Source organism: Solanum stenotomum, chromosome 8 (assembly GCF_019186545.1).
Source record: "Solanum stenotomum isolate F172 chromosome 8, ASM1918654v1, whole genome shotgun sequence".
Classification (NCBI taxonomy): domain Eukaryota; kingdom Viridiplantae; phylum Streptophyta; class Magnoliopsida; order Solanales; family Solanaceae; genus Solanum; species Solanum stenotomum.
Genome location: NC_064289.1, coordinates 13,589,860 through 13,606,761, shown reverse-complemented (window position 1 = coordinate 13,606,761; position 16,902 = coordinate 13,589,860). Strand labels below are relative to the sequence as shown.

The 16,902-nt window shown below is 31.2% G+C and overlaps 2 protein-coding genes across 7 annotated transcripts; both read right to left on the bottom strand.

Annotated features, from left to right (window-relative positions):
• Positions 1 to 1,735: 1,735 nt before the first annotated feature.
• LOC125872718 (protein WVD2-like 5) lies at positions 1,736 to 7,719 on the bottom strand. Of its 6 annotated transcripts, none has more exons than XM_049553492.1 (9): positions 7,426 to 7,719; positions 6,457 to 6,691; positions 6,053 to 6,325; positions 5,858 to 5,925; positions 5,642 to 5,713; positions 5,429 to 5,531; positions 5,259 to 5,330; positions 5,045 to 5,155; positions 1,736 to 2,622 (listed from the first exon to the last, which is right to left on the bottom strand). In XM_049553492.1, exons 2-9 carry the CDS (start codon positions 6,655 to 6,657, stop codon positions 2,143 to 2,145), a joined length of 1,380 nt encoding a protein of 459 aa, XP_049409449.1. In that variant the 5' UTR covers positions 6,658 to 6,691; positions 7,426 to 7,719; the 3' UTR covers positions 1,736 to 2,142. The 6 variants fall into 6 exon arrangements, with proteins under 6 accessions (XP_049409449.1, XP_049409445.1, XP_049409447.1 ...); XM_049553488.1 differs by having other exon boundaries at positions 6,403 to 6,691; positions 7,426 to 7,718; XM_049553490.1 differs by having other exon boundaries at positions 5,429 to 5,528; positions 6,403 to 6,691; positions 7,426 to 7,718.
• Positions 7,720 to 13,386: 5,667 nt separating this feature from the next.
• Positions 13,387 to 15,498, bottom strand: LOC125872724 (auxin-responsive protein IAA29-like). The gene is made up of 4 exons (XM_049553500.1): positions 15,050 to 15,498; positions 14,131 to 14,390; positions 13,899 to 13,992; positions 13,387 to 13,603 (listed from the first exon to the last, which is right to left on the bottom strand). Exons 1-4 carry the CDS (start codon positions 15,316 to 15,318, stop codon positions 13,516 to 13,518), a joined length of 711 nt encoding a protein of 236 aa, XP_049409457.1. The 5' UTR covers positions 15,319 to 15,498; the 3' UTR covers positions 13,387 to 13,515.
• Positions 15,499 to 16,902: the final 1,404 nt, after the last annotated feature.

The window sequence follows — 16,902 nt, the reverse complement described above, 5'->3', positions numbered from 1 at the left end:
CTTGTTTGAGATTGCTCATGGTTGTCATCTATTAGAGAAGCTTGATCTTTTCCAATGCCCAAGAATTACTAATAAGTCTTTGTTAGGTATAGCAAAAAATTGTCTCAATCTCAACTCTTTGTCAATGAATGGTTGTTCATATATTGAGAATGAGTCTCTCAAAATTATGGGTCAATAATGTCTGAACCTTAAGCTTGTTGGATTAAAAATGTCCTTGAGTAGGCAATGCTACCATTGATGTAATACATAGACTATGTCACAAATTAATTCTTCTAGAGCTGAATGGTTTTCTTCGTATAACGTCAGTGTTAAGCTTGTGATGATTTGTTCATGTCCGAGTCTTATGCATTTGCCTTTTTATAATAGTAATATCCAGTGAATTAATTTCAAAATTTCTAATTATAATATCTGGCAATGTCTAATCTTTGCAACTAAAAAATCATTTTTATTTACTAAATAAAGAAGAAAACTTAATTGGTTATTATAAATCTCTTAATACAAGTAATAGTACTGTCTAAGAATGATAACTTTTTAGCTTGCCTTGTATGTGACAGTGAAAGTTGGATCAAAGCACCACTAGTGCTATGAAGAGAGGTGATTTACAATAAATTAGACCATCAACGTAAATTTTGTCAATTCATGGTAAAGTTTATCAATACATTTAGCTTAATTAAAATAATGAAAATTTGTATAGGTGATTTCAACTTATACAAGGATTGGGTTTTATTTAGAGTGAGTCAAGTTCTAAACAAATTAATTTTAATTTTTTTTACAGCTATCATATCATTAAATTGGTGTCGAAAATTATATTTTCAATTAAAAAGGAATGCGAGGATAACTAATTAATCAACTATATAAATCATTTGGATTGGTTGCGCTCTATTTAGGTCTATATATTAAATTAAAGATTCACCTTAAATTGTTCATTTTTTATAGGATAAATTTCTTAAATGATCACTAGCTTAATTGAATAGTAAAATCACGTATTTATTGTCATATCAATAATCACACCAATAGGAAAACAATTTCAACACTAATCTCAACTTATTCAATTCCAAATCATCCATTAGTATTTTTAAGAAACTTATTTTCCATAGAATATTTTACTCCGTACCAAAAACATTTCTCTAATATTATGACTGTTCTTATAGGCTACTAAAATATTTCCAACAAAAAGCAATTTGCTATTAGCTATTCAATTTGGTCCAATCATTTTAATCTATCAATCAATCTATTTGGAAAACCTACCAATTCTATAGGAGGAAAAAGCCATAATTGTGGTTCCTATTGAAAGGAATAATTGTCTTTTTATTAAGAACGGTGTTCGATTCAACTTATGCACACCTAGATAGCCTATGGGAACTTGCTACATCCTACGAGCACAATCGAGTTGAAAGAAATCACCTAGGGTGGTGGCTAGCTCTGACATCATAGTTTCAACCCAAGGAGAACCACACCCCAAAAAAAAACTATTGAGGTGGGAGAGACCGATCCCGAGGCTATATAAACCCCACATCAACACTTTGTAGTATCAATGTGGGACTTGCAATGGTCCATAACACAAAAGTTCATACTAGAAAACAGCTCCAATAAAGTACATGGTCTTTTTATTTTTTATAACAGAGAAATCGTAAAGGGCCAGAGGGGCACGATTCGAAACTCAGAGGATAAGATGAGTACACTACACTGACTCAAGGGAGGAAAAGATTCATAATACCTGAACAAAGCTAGAGCATCATGTAATGTATATGTAATTTATAAATACACCTTAATAAACAAGCAACAACCATTTGGTTCAACAGAACAGTTTCAGCAGCCAGTATTGTCCCAAATTTTCTGCAACTGCAAAGTACTCGACTAGTAGAAAAGACAAAAATTCTTAAGGATTTCTGGCTACTCAACATTTAGATAACAGAGGCAAGCAGCCTGCATATTTCTGATGACCACACTCAGCAATCTTGAAAGAAGATAGACCACTACAAATTCAACCTTGCTGCGCTGACTATAGACAAAATGGCGATGTTTGACCAGTACAATATCAAGTGCATTCATTTCTCATCTTATTCATACCTTTGCAATACTTAAGGCAAAGAGCGAATGAAGATTGCTCCATGAGTATATATTCAACTTCAGTGGTTGCTTCTAATGCTCGATTGTGACATGTTCCTGCACCAGATTAGTCTCTATTTGAGCTTCAACACCAGTCTCAGTCTGGCTCGGTTCAACAACTGATACAACCTCACACTCTTGACCATCTGCATCAAATTCAATAGCTTGCTTGTGTTGGTTATTTGGTTGAGAAGAAACTTCACTTGTTTCCTTGGGTAAAGCATTCGGCAGAGATGCAGCTTCTGCTGATTCCTTGGATGAGCTAGACTTGCGAATGGAAAGCTTTCTTGTTTCATTGGATAAGTTGGTTTTCTCAGATGGCAGCTTTGGAAGTGACTTCCTTTGAGGCTTCTTAACAATGAGAGGAGAATGCCCTTTGACAGGGTTATTTTGGGATGCATTTTCGTCCAAGCTTAACCTACCTGGGCGCATGACACTCTCATTGATCCTTTCTTTGGTGGGCGAGCTCTTTCTTCTCCCAAGTTTGGGGGATTTAGCTCTGGTTGGTGGAATCTGACATCATAAGATAGTGATAGAAGGTGTTAATTAAACATCGGGATAACTTGTAAATTTCAAAATAATCAGGAAGAATAAACTACTTTAGGAGGGGCTTCAGCTGTACATATACAAAACTAGTAAGTAAGAAAGCAAATATTAGAAAATTTCTTTAGATAAAACTCACAAGAGCATGACATACCAGCATCCCAGCATGACCAGCAAAGGTAAGGCATCAAATTCAGGTTAAGATAGATATATTTTACAAATGTATAGGGCAGCCTGGCACACTAAGCTCCCGTTATGCAGGGGTCCAGACCTAGTACACAGCCTTACCCTGCATTTCTGCGAGAGGTTGTTTCCACAGTTCGAACCCGTGACCTCTTGATCACGTGGCAGAAACTTTACTAGTTACGCCAAGACTCCAATTCTTTTTAGATGTGTATAGATACAAAATATACATGCACGTGATAAATAGGGGCAGATGTAGACATATATACCAGAATTTCCCTTCAAAACAGATAATGTTTGCTCAACACTTTGGAGAGATTGACACCAGATAGAAGTATTTCCGCATACTATCTAGTTTCCCAACTCCATTTCTTTGCCAACTGAATAGTGAAGTGCCTGAAGGGAGCTCCTAAATCTTCTCATGCCACCTACTTATAAAAGCTAGCTTTGACCATAACTTGCCTGCTTGACCCTTTAACATTTCCTGATCTTAAGTAGAGTAGATGGAGGAACTCTAATTTATGGTTGTTATGGTGATTAAGGACGTCATGTAGTGCTTATAGCACAAAAGAGAGTGCTTTCAAGAAATAATAAGTAATGATCCAAAACTAAGAGATATTTTGCCTAGTCTTAGATTTACTGAATCAGGAATATATCTAGCCTATGATGAACTGTCAAGAACCACATGTGTACTCTTCACATTTCTATCATGCTTAACCACTTTGCATCTCACTGAGTTTGCTTATAATAAGAGTCACTAATCCAGTATTAAGTTAGCACCTTATGAGGCTCTGTACAGGATGCGTTGTAAACCTTCACTGCTTGTTTGGGGGCCAAGGGAGAGGAGGCTCTTGGGACCAGATTGGGTACATGAATCCTTGAAAAAGGTTCAGTTCATTAGGAAAGGACAAAAAACAGATCAAAATGGGTAAAAGTCGTACACTGACAAAAGAATTAGAGAGTTTGATTTCATGCTTGGTACAACGAGTGTTTGTGAAGGTATCATCCATGAAGGGTATCACGATGTAAGAAAAGAAAGGAGAGATATGCCCGAGATTCATGAATCCTAAGCATCATTGAGTGTGTGTGTAGGTGCAATCGTGTACCTGTAGACACTACCGCTAGAATTCATGGATCCTAAGCATCATTGAGGAATGATTCCAAGACTAACTTTTCCACAATTTAACTTGCATATACTGTCCCTTCCAAAGTGAACATGTAATGAAGTTGACCTTGTCTGATACTTATCCAGGAAAAAAGAGAAAGGTTAACCTGATGTCCAGTATCATGAATTTCTACACCGGACTCATACCCTTTTCTATTGTTACTTAAGCACCAAAATCAGATCTTACACACCTATTCTATCAATTCTGGTACTGTATCTTCAGATTTTATTCTTGTTGATTTTTTCCTCAGCGATCAGCCACATCAATTATGCATCAAAAAGTAGAGCTTCACATATAATACTGGAACTTCACCAAGAGACAAGTTTATTATGCACTTCTTTTCCCCGATCATGCTAAGCACTTAAAATATAACAAGAAATGATGATGAAATTCCACTAGCTAACAATAAAGTCATTCTTCACATAAATGTATCACTTGCAATGCTCCATTTGTGGTCAAATTCAAGAAAGACACCCAACTCTACAAAGCTATATCCAGTTTAACGATTGATCTATGGCTTTTTTAGGAGCTCAGTAGTACTGCAATTTCACATAAATATATCAAGGGAGATGCGCCAATAGTGGTTTAAAAGTCAAGGCACTGAACCTCCCAACTCTACCAAGCTATATCCAGTTTAACAATTGTTAGCTAAGGGTTTCTTTTCAGAGCTCAGTAGCACTGCAATTCCTTTCTTCATAGTTCATCACATTTAGACAGAACATGCAATTTTAGTGTCAAGTTGAAAGCATTCAAAAGATCAGCTGAAGGATGAACTTGAACCTAACTCGTTTACTATATTTTACTAGAGCTTCAAAAAAACAAAAACGAAAAAACTAAACAGTGCTCCACATTACCTGACACCAAATATATTATTTTTTTTCAGGATAAAACAAATGATATTTATCAATTCTGGTAACAAATCATTTTGAGCCAAAGAACCACTAAATATTCAACATACTATGTCTAATAACAGCAAAAGGCATTTCATGCCATACAAGATTGTATTTCTCGGCATCATAACATACAACACAGCAAAAAATTACCTTCTTCAACTCCATCTTTGGAGGTGCAGGTTCCTGATAAAAGCTTGGCATGGGTGTTGCTTTAAATTTTAAGCTCTTCCTTAACATTTTGATCTCAGCTTCTTGAGTTTCCTGTTAGAGAAATGAAAGAAAATAAAATGGGAATGCTACAAGATAACCCTACAACAAGAAATTTTCTACACCAAGAGATCCAGAAGCAGAAGTGTCACAACACCTTAGTCTTGGCTTGCATATTACTCTTCTCAACTTCCTTTGCCTGGGTTTTTTCTTCAAGCTTGGAGTAAAACTGTCCAAATAACAAGACAAATGTTCTTAGATTGACTTCACAATGCAAGACAATCAAGCATATATTATAAGCTTCAGTGATGCAAGCAAAGGGCTAACCTCTTTCCTTTTCTCAGCTCTTTCATCACACTTGAAACTGATATTATAGGTTGGAAGAGTACCTACTTTGCGAGGTTTGGCATCTGATGCAGCAGTAGGACTGCTATGAAGTGATCAAGGATAAACAGAAAGACTTTTATTATGCTAATAAAAATAAGAACTCCAAATCTAAGGAGTGAAGGAAAAAAGAAAGATTTGACGCATTTAGGATACGAAGATGATTCTGCACTTCCATCAGCTTTATTAGGGGGCACTTTCTTCAAAGGTATAAGTTTTGTTTTTTCCCTGCAGTAACGAAATTACAGTTCACAAACCACTGGGGAAAAGTGATCATTGATTGTTTGGCATGTTTTGAAAGCATTCTCAGTACAATTATCATAGGACTCCTCCAAGTAATAGGTAAGAAACTACAAGAGAAATCGGACATACTTAAGGCCTTCAGACTGAGCAGCACTCGGAGAAGCTGATGCTGCTACTTCAGCATGACCAGGTTGCTGCTAGAAGACACCAGAAAAGGAATATGATATTGATGACAATAAACAGATGCATATGAAGCTGCAATATTGAAATTCAGATTGCTGTTACTCTGGACTGCAGGTCATAAATTAGACCTAAGACATTTACCTTAGCACGATCAACATTTAGATGAGCCAATGCAGGTTTTGAATAATACTCAACAGTTTTCTTGTCACTGAATGATTTACCCTTTGCATCAAGGGAAGATGGCTGCTTAGGACGCGGTTTGGAGGCAAGGATACCATTTGATGCCTCTTTTCCATCTTTGCTTTTCTTGGCTACGCCATTTTTGGGGCCTGAATTCTTAGCATTCCTTGCCCTAGGTGGAGTCTTTTGCTCTTTACTGTTCGTTGCATCATCAGATTCTTTTGCTTCATGTTCCTGCAAATAAATAAGCAATTACCTAAATGTGGTGTTCAAAATGTCCTTGGAAAGTAAAAACTGGATAAACTCCTTACCTCGGAACTGACACCAGCATTGCTTTCTACAGTAATTGTAGTTTCATTACTGACCTCTTGGACAGAAGATCCAACTGTTTCACTATCAGTCAATACGACAGTGCTCTGGAAACTCCTCTCTAGTTCTTCATTACTGGGACTTGCATGAGGCATCCCATTGGATATGCCAGCAACAACTTCTGGAAGTTGGTGGACTCCATTTCCAAAGCCCAACCCATTTCCAGAAACAGCTATGTTATTGACAACATCCATCATGCTCTATAATGTTTCAAAATTTGCAACCGAAATTCTACATGTCAACCACACAAACAGAAAATGCCTCATGAGTCATGATTAAAACAGATGTTTTTAAAGTATAATCAAACCCCAATAGTACGGTCTAAAGATATGCAATCTCATACTAAAAAACAACCAATCCAGCAGAAAACAAATTGTATATAGAGGATTACCAAAGCAATGCTACACCACAAAAAGCTCAACTTTCAAAAAATTCATACTTTAGAACACTACAGACTCTCATCTAATACTTCAATCACTTTGTTCTTCAAACAAACTAACAACACACAAATCAAAACTCGGGCTTTGCATCAAGTCAATACCATTTCTACTGAGCTGAGAAACAAGGTAAAATCACCCTAAAAATCAAACATTTCCATCAATTACAATCCAATTCCAATTATGATGTGGATCTTGGGTATCCATTCCACTCTATTCAAGTTCATCTATGCAAAGTCTCGGCAAATGACCACAAACAAAGAACTCAAAAACCCAAATCCAAATACAGTACCAGAAGACGACAAAATCAGTAGACCGACACTTACTCTACTTAGATCTCCAACCCCAATAAAAAGATCCAATCTTTTTCTCAATCCAAGATTCACCACAGCAAATCCAAAACCCCCAAAACAGCAAAACCCATTTTCACAAAGCTAAATACCCACAAGATATACATAATGTACCAACATTTTATAAACACAAACCACAACAAATGCAGTTGCTAGCTACTAAATGCAATATACTTACCTAAACAACCATAAAAAGATCACAAGCCCATGAAATCCACAAGGGATCTGAAAGAATCTTGACACAGAAAGCCAAACACTTGCAAAACAAACAAGAATCTTGAAATCCTAGAAACAATTTATGAAAATGCTTTAAAGATGGTGTTTTCTTGACCTTGAAAGTGAAAAGTTGAGAACTTTGAAGATGGGGTTTCTCTATTTCACAAAATTCTCAACTCAAAAATAGAGAAGGGGGGGGACAGTTTTGCTCATGTGTGTGTGTTGGGGATGGTTTTTTTTTTTTCAATTTATTTTAGTAGTTGTATGTGACAGAGGTATTCAAATCTATACCAGGTCACTGTCTCAAAAGAAAAAAAATCACCTTAAATTTAAGGATAGGGAACAGACATGTACCAGCCCCATGATCATGCTTACCTGGTAATATCAGTGGCTCACAATTGAAGATTATTCCTTTTTTTTTTTATATTGGATTTAATTAATTAATTGATTTTACCTTTTTTGTGGAATTTATATTCCGTTCATTTTATTATCCAAAAAAGACAGCTTTGGTTGAGACCAAAGTCACAGTTTTAACGAGGACAGCGGTAACCCCAAGTCGCACAAATTTGAAAAATTGAAGAAGCAAATAGTTTTTTTTTTATTTGAAATTATTTTGAAGTTGAATTTCAAGTTTGAAAAGGTGCTTTAGACTTACTTTTCAAGTGAGTTTTTCTCATGAAAATTTTTATTTTATTTTAAGTTAAATGTGTATTTAACCATAACTTAATTTTTAAATAGTATTTTTCATTTAAATAAATATCATATTTCTCAATTTTTCATGTTCAAACTTCAAAAACTTATTCATGATTTTCTCCTGTCACAATTTTCATGCTAAATCGATTCAAAATAATTCATCATAACCTTCATTAAGAGATGAGTTTGAACTCTTCTATGTAATATTTATTTTGTTGAGATGACTCTTCGCTTATGATTGGAGAGAAATCAGAAAGAAAAAAAATACTATAAATAAAGGTTTTTCCACTGCGAATCAATGAGAAATTTGTGTTATAGAACCTGATTTTTCCACGCATTTTTTATTGAAGCATTTCACTGAGAAAATGAATGGTGAAAAACAGATTCTCATTGAAATAGTGAACAGTTCTGTAATTTTTCCATATGAAAAATTACTATTTTTTCTATTCTCACTAAAAAAATAATAATATTTTTAGCACAAATTTTGCAATGATTCTACAAATGTTCATCAAGTGCTAATACTTAAATTGCTGATAGATTAATACTCTTGTTTTTGCTCATAGACTTATGTATTGATTATTTCTGTGAGAACAAGTCCGAAAAAGTCTATAGACTAGCATGTACATAATTTACACTTTTTTGATTGAATAAAGACTTTTTTCATTTAGCTAAGAAAAAAAACATTTTCATATCCTAAAATTACTTATGTTTCAAAAATCTTTTCCTATTTTATCCATATACTTTGTGTATGAAGGTATACCGGTTAACATAAAAAGCTATACATATATATAGTTGACTTTGAATATGTTATTAGTTCAAAAATGTTTATTTGTATAGCTTAAAAAATCCTACTAATTAATATTTTACCCATTAAAAACAGTAATATTTCAATTTAATCACAAAGTCAAAATGAACGGGACATAAGGAAAACGACAGCATCATAATTTTGCACGGGAAATCAATTTCAAAATAATATTTCTAAGAAAAGAAAGATGCAAACATCAAAGTCAACAATTTTTTGACAAAATTGAGTTAATATTCTTCACTCAAATCCTATAAATATGGCAAAATTAGAATAAAAGATATTCTTGATAGGTATTATAAAGTTGTTTTACTTTTCTGAATGAGTAAATTTTAGGTTTAGCAAACATAAAAATCATATTTGTATGTTATAGCTATAGTTTTATACTTGCGGTCCATAGACTATTAATTTGTATATTTCGGTATACATATACATAAAAAATATGTATTTGGGTCTATTTGTATATTTCGGTAAACAAATGAGTCCTGCATTTGTATATTTCGGTATACAAATGGGTCCTGCATTTGTATATTTCGGTATACAAATGGGTTCTGCATTTGTATATTTCAGTATACAAATGGGTCCTGCATTTATATATTTTGTATATTTTGGTATACAAATGGGATGGCAAAAAACATGAAATATTTATTGCGAATTACAAATAAAAGAAACTATGGCTATAACATTTAATTTGAATTAATAGTTTATTATTTCATATCATTTTCCCTTTTTGAAATGTGCATTTTTAATAGATGAGTTTTAATATATATATAGAGAGTGAGTTTCTATATCTGTTATTTTTTACTTTAAAAGGTTTCAAAAGTAATTTCCGTATCTTATTTATCAATTATTTTTTATAAAATAAACTAAATAATGAGAGGAATAATGAAAGTGTGGCGGATTTTTAATTTGATTTGTTAAAAGGGATGGGGATATGGAATATTACCCCTCTAATTGATCATGAAAACCAAAAGTACTAAATTTTTACGAATATCGTGAAATGCATATTTGATGAAAAGATTAATATATAAATAAAATATTATAAATTATTAAAATATTTGATAAAAAGTTAATCTATCAAGTCTAATTAAAAAATGACTTGTAATGTGAATTCAATATTACTAAAACAAATGAAACTGAAAATGTAATATAACTTATAAATTCAAAACAAAATATTTAACATAATACTCTTATCACAAATTTCAACATAGCATACATAAATATGATTTATTTATTTTATTTTATTTTTAAAAAGAAAGAGTAAGTCTATAACCTTACTTAAGAATAAATATATTTTAATTTAAAAATTAGAATACTAATAAAATTATGCTAATGAGAATATAAGCATGGCATAAAGAAATAGATAATACGAAAAATTGCATAGAATCACGTGAAGTAAGGTTGAAAATGAGAAGAAAATAAAATATAATAATATAAAATATAAAATAAACTTTTAGAAATTTTTAGAATAATAAAAATAAAAAAAGAACTTAAAATAATAATAAAAAAAATTAAAACAAAAAATAATAGAAAAAAAAAGTAATCAGCTTGTAGTTACACGATGTAATTACCAACAATTCACAACCTCTTCCTGTGAATTGGAGAGTGTAATTACACCAAATTCAATTACCAGGGTGACTTTCCAAACAGGCTCAAGTGTTTAGTATAAATATTAGGTGTAAAAAAATTCTTACATACCAATTTTTGCTGATTTGGAATTACACGTGGCAAGAAAATGTTATGCTGGACATATTAGATAGATTCTTTCTTACACATGTGACCTCATTATAGGATAGTTGCTTAAAATGGACGAAAACTTTTAGATTATTATAGTGGCCATATAAATCAGGGCGGAGCTAGCATATCGATTACAGATTTGATAAAACTCACTATAGATCATGTCTTTATAATATAAAATTACTCAAGATGTATAAATAATTTCTCAAAGATCTTTATAATTTTTTAAAAATAATCTAAAATTCATAAATTTAAAATTTTAACTCCATCTCTCGCAATAATTTAGTCATCAAATGAGAAATGGTCTTGGAGTCAATGACACAAAGAGCATGAACAAAGAAAATAAGTTTGTTGAAGTGGCCCTAATCTTTCATAAACTTATGATTTATTATTAGACAAACTCAATTATAGAGGAATTTTCCTAGTAGTGGCCACTTGGTAAAGCAATTTTAACATAGATGGCAACTGTGAATATGATGTTTGATTAGGTTAATCACACTTAATCAATTAGCTATAGAAACTTACTTTAGCTTTTGCTTGAAAATACATAAGAGGATTGTTCGCGATAAAAATAATTACTCCTTTTTCAATTTTATCCTCGGTGGTAATTATTTTTGAAGATTATAAAACTCTAATTATGGAGTGGTGACACATAAATAAAGTAAAAATCTAACTAAAAGATGTTATATTTTAAAGACATAAATAAAAGTAAAATAAAAGAACATTTCTTAATTTTAAAGTACATATAAGAAAATAAAATACGATAAATAATTTAAACGGAATGAGCAACTTATTTTCTGAGGCTGCAAACATTCTTCAACACTCCACGTGCGGCATGTTCCCAGAATTGAGTATGAAAATAATTTTGGGTCAATCGATCATTAAATTAATTAATGTGCCAAACCTATATCCTTCGTTTCAAGTGCAAAATTCAAATACACGTTCCATTATTATTATTATTATTAGGGGGTATTGCTCTTTAACTATAGATCAGATCAAATAGAAAAAAACTTAATTCCGCGGTGGGTGGGGCTGATGCAATTAAGGTTAATATGGTGTTTATTGAAGTTGATGAGATGGTAGTACAAGATTAGAAACAACGAACACTGCATGATATATCTTAAATATTTCTTTAATTCTATTTTTAACGATGATGGACATGAGACTCTATTAAAAACAAAAGTTTTATCACAAATTAGTGAAAATTTTGTATTAATCATTTTTTATCGAATTAGCTCGTTGGGAAAATATATGGTAAGAAATTGAATTCTCACCGAAAATACTGAAAAACTTTCTATTTTTTTAATATGAAAATAGTGATATTCTTTTTCTTACCAATTCAATCAAACATATTTGTAGAAACAGCCAATGAACATTTTTTGATGGAAAGTTTTAGTGAAAAAATAATTATTTTGTAGTGTGGGTGAGGACAATGGTAGTTAGGGTTTGTGCGAGAGAGAATATATATATATATATATAAAAAGAGAAGATCTCCAAAATTCCTAATATGGTTTGTAAATAAATAATTTCTATATTAGTTATGATAAATATAAGAGCAAATTTTAGGAATAACAAACATAAAAATCATATTAGTGATTTATAACTATAGTTTTGCTATTTTGCTATGGAGCATCTGATTTGTATAAATCGCAGACATCTGATTTGTATAAAATCGCAGACATCTGATTTGTATAAAATCGCAGCGATTGTGTATGTATATCGACTAGATAATTGTATATATGTAACTACTATGTATATGTATCAATGATTATGTTTGTATAACTGCATAAAATTTGAATATGTATACAATTAAATCGAGTTAAAACATTTGTATATCAAATCTCTCTCTCTCTCTCTCTCTCTCTCTCTCACGCGCGCTTTATACAAACACAAATTATACATTGTATTTTGTATAATTTGTGTTTTTATAAAGCGAGAAAGAGAGAAAGGCAAAAGAGAACTGAGCAGGGAAAGATTTGTATTTGTATAATTATAAGGATAGGACGAAGAGATAAGTATTTGTATATACAGTTCTCTCTCGCTTTATACAAACACAAAAACAACTTATACATTTGTGTTTGTATAAAGTGAGAGGCGAGCAACAGAGTGGCGAGCGAGATTCAGGGGAGAGAGGTAAATGACAAAAAGTTTGTTGCGAATTGGAATTAAATGAAACTGTAGCTATAACATTTATTTAGAATTAATACTTTTCTATAATGCACAATTTTTCCTAAATATAAATTATATATGTAAAAATCCCTTTTATGTGATGAGCTATTAATATGCACCTAGTAGTTTTGCATTACTATGTATGGTAATATTGGGCTGTGTTGCCAAGGAACTTGGCCAACCAGGCCCAGCAAAAAAAAAAAGGTCCTGACCCAGAATGAGCTACCAGGCCAGGTCAGCTTGTCGTGGCATGGGTACATTTGTGGGGAATTCGGTTATTATCGTATATTAACTTAGTGAACTTAATTATTATCGTATATTAACTTAAAATTATTATAAAAACTCATAAACTTTAAATCGTGGATATGAATCATACCGTTGAAAAAAAAGAGAAGAAAAAAGAGCATGCATTTGTTCACTACGCATTAATGTAGAATTAACGTGAAGAAAATTTTCGCTAGTGAGTACTTCCATATTATTTGTCCACCTATTATAAATAATTGTCCCAAATCAAACCAAGATAATAAATATAAAATTAGTACAAAGATAATAAAATTACAATGTCACACTCATGTAACTAATTTTTTTTCTTCATATCTTTTAATTAATTATCTTCAACATTCTTTAAACTATATAATATAATTAATACTCTTAAGAAATATGGGATGATTTTCTTGTACTTCTTCTACTCTTCCAATTCCTTAGTATCTGTATTCTTTGAACTGTCTCCATGAATGTTCTGCAAAATTAAACCATTATATATCCTCTGAATAAATACTGGAAACAACAATTTCTAATTTATATTTTACTTGTCATAGATCAAATATAAATAATGGTGTAGCAACCGAGCACTCCTGAATTTGAAGTTTATAAATTTTACACAATTTCAAGTTAATATATACAATAATAATCAGGTTTACAATCAAATATTCATCTAGAGATGTTAGTAAATTTTTGAATACGTATCTAAAGTAAGAGTAAAAGTTACTGAATTTATGTGAATCACACTAGGATAGAAGAGGTAAGGTACATACTCCCAAGGTACATCTCCAGCAAGCATCCAATCTCCTTCTTTGTCTTGGTACAATACTGTAAAGCGTCCATCATTTTCATCACAACTCTCATGTGCTGCATATAAATTAACCAAACTTATTAATTCAATTCTTAATTAATTCCTTATTGATATTTTGTGAAAAAAAGAAAAGAGGACATGCTATTTTAATTTTCATATTTTTATATAATAATAGGAGTGAATTAATTACTTACATTTATGAAACATTTGGAGCAAGGTGTTAGTAAGGATTTGGTAAGAATTATATAATATTAGATCAATTTTTCTTCCAATGGCTACTCCTTCCATTTTAACCTTCACATACATGGAATTTCTAATTCCAATATTGTGTCTATGATTAATATTATTATTATTTTTGTTCCATCCAACTTCATGATTAATCCCATGAATAAGTTTTTTTCTCCATGATTTAATTGGTGGCCACCCCACTACTCCATTTTCTTCCTTGAATTCCCTGCATCACAAATTCATATTTATTAATTAGTAATAATTAATATATCCCAAGATCAGCTAAAAATAATGATTTTTAATACACTTAGGAAATTAAACTAAAAGAATAACAATATTGTTAGACAAGAAATTATAAGTCAAAACCATTAATTAGGATTTCTAACTTATGATTCTGGACTTATTTTGACTTAATAACAAGTGTTTAAAGTATTTTTTTAATCTTACCCAAATGGCCAAACAATATACCAATGTTTAAAATCTGTTTTGACTTAAAAACACTAAAAAATAAGTCAATTCAAATAAACTCCAAGTTTCCAAGTACATATACAAGTATGTTCAAGTAGATTATGATATGAGAGATCAATGAGGAGCAGTGGTGCAGTCATAGTTTTCAGTAAGAGAGTTTAAAATATGATAAAGTAAATAAATAAATTTGAAAAAGTTAAAAGTGATCCAACATCTACTATGAAATACTTTTAACTATATATAACTAAAATAAATTTCCTTCAAAGGACTTCGAATAAATCCTTAGACCCTATCTAACTCCGCCTTCAACGAAGAGTTTGTAAAGGTATGAATGAAACTACACATAAACATGTAATAATATATTTACAACAAATAGCAGATAATTTATACTACACACATTTTGTAACATAAACTTACTGATTATAACAAGCTTCAAAATTTCTCCTTTTTTGATGACCATCATCATTATCATCTTCTTCTTCATTTGGTTGGCCATTCCATATAAGCAAAGACAATGTTTTACCTTCAACTTTGTTGCTACCATCATCATTATTAATCTTCTTCATTTCTGAGAAGTTGTCATCAAATGTGTCAATATTAATGTTGTCATTTAGGTAGGAAGATTTGATAGGACTAACAAAATGGGAATTAGGAAGTGCAAGACCAAGACCAAGCTCAAGTTCCATCTCATAAATGATATCACAAAAATACCTATAGAGATTATAAAAGAATTGGTATAAGTTGTTGTAGATGTTTATTTATTTATATATAAGTAAATATTAATGTGGTAGAAAAAGGAAAGAGAGGAGAAGGAGAATTGTCTGGTGAGAAAAAGAAAAAGGGAGAGAGCATTTAAGTTGGGTCGGCCAAAAGAGTAGCAAACATATCGACACCTCACAAAAACATGTTTTTGGACCATCTCTCCCACACACTTCTATACTAGTGGCATAGTTACCGTTCGTGTATATATCACAAATTATAGTAAATTACGATTAAAAAGATAAATATTTAAGTTGAGGTGCTCTTTTTAAGAATATTTGAGTCTACTGCAATATAATTTACATCGATTCAGCAGTAGAACTCTTGCCTTATCTCCTTCATGATACAACAATTCAACAACGTCGTATAACTCAAAAACTTCAGATTACATTGAAACGTATTCCTAATACATAATGTTTCGCTCTTTTCAGTAGTGAATAAATTGGAGATTTAGAATATTTTTCGTTCTCTCCACTCTTTCTTTCAAATAAAAATCTCACTACACATTACAATATTTTCGCACACTAATACTCATAATTCTAAAGATATTTCATTTAGACAATCGAATTAACATATTAACTTTTAATAAAATGTTTCATTTAGTGATTCAATACAACAAATAAAAGATTTAGCGACAATAATATAATTGTCTCCATATTATATTTAACGGCAATAATAAATATGAGTATATAATTATAATAACACTCTATATAAATACTGCTAAAAGTTTTAGTGATTCTGGATGCAATGACATTAACTCAATTATTGCTAATAGGAAAATATATTACCACAAAATGTCTCTTTTGTTGTAGTGACTTTAGATTCAACTTTGGAATTTTTTTGTGTATATTTTTATTCGTCTATTAGATAGTTAAATTAATCATACGTATCAATTTTAATAATAGTTTATTTTACATTATTGATATATATTAGTTAGTTTAACTCTTGCATTAACAATTAATAAAGTGTTTATTGATTTTCCTTTTGTTTTCAACTTTTCATATATAAAGTAGAGCTTAATTAATTCTCTTGTGATCCGTCCGACAATGCAACTGATGGTACAATCTCTTGTCTTTTACTTTTGTTACCTCCTAAAGAAAATTACAAATGGAATTTATGATAAATACTTTTTTTCCCTTATTAAATTAGGTCTAGAACTTTATTTTACTAGTCATAACTCAAAAAATTAGCTTAACAAAAAAAAAGATTGTCCAAATTATATACCACCCAGAGTTTTCGTCTTTCACCGATCATATAGGATTCATTCTATTAATCATCTTTCTCTCCAAGCTCAGATACAAATATTCTTTATCAAAGGTTCCACTATCTGATCTAGTGTGTGCAAATACATTCATGAAGTATTCCTATATTTCCCCCGATAACTATTCGAGACCCTAAAGATCCGCATCGAATTAGGTCTAACTCTAATAACGTAAAGAAGTTTAATTTCTTAAATGAACTCAATTTCATTCACATTGTCCCACATTTCCTTCTTTTCTATGAATACTTGT

What these genes read in the sequence shown, in the direction of transcription:
- LOC125872718 (XM_049553488.1), bottom strand. Translation starts at nt 6,657, where the DNA reads ATGATGGATGTTGTCAATAACATAGCTGTTTCTGGAAATGGGTTGGGC. An exon ending in TAAATGTTGATCGTGCTAAG is followed by an intron (nt 5,926 to 6,052) that starts GTAAATGTCTTA and finishes GGTGTCTTCTAG; the next exon opens with CAGCAACCTGGTCATGCTGA. An exon ending in CAAAGATGGAGTTGAAGAAG is followed by an intron (nt 2,623 to 5,044) that starts GTAATTTTTTGC and finishes TTATGATGTCAG; the next exon opens with ATTCCACCAACCAGAGCTAA.
- LOC125872724 (XM_049553500.1), bottom strand. Translation starts at nt 15,318, where the DNA reads ATGGAACTTGAGCTTGGTCTTGGTCTTGCACTTCCTAATTCCCATTTT. An exon ending in TTTGAAGCTTGTTATAATCA is followed by an intron (nt 14,391 to 15,049) that starts GTAAGTTTATGT and finishes TTTGTGATGCAG; the next exon opens with GGAATTCAAGGAAGAAAATG. An exon ending in GCTGGAGATGTACCTTGGGA is followed by an intron (nt 13,604 to 13,898) that starts GTATGTACCTTA and finishes TTAATTTTGCAG; the next exon opens with AACATTCATGGAGACAGTTC.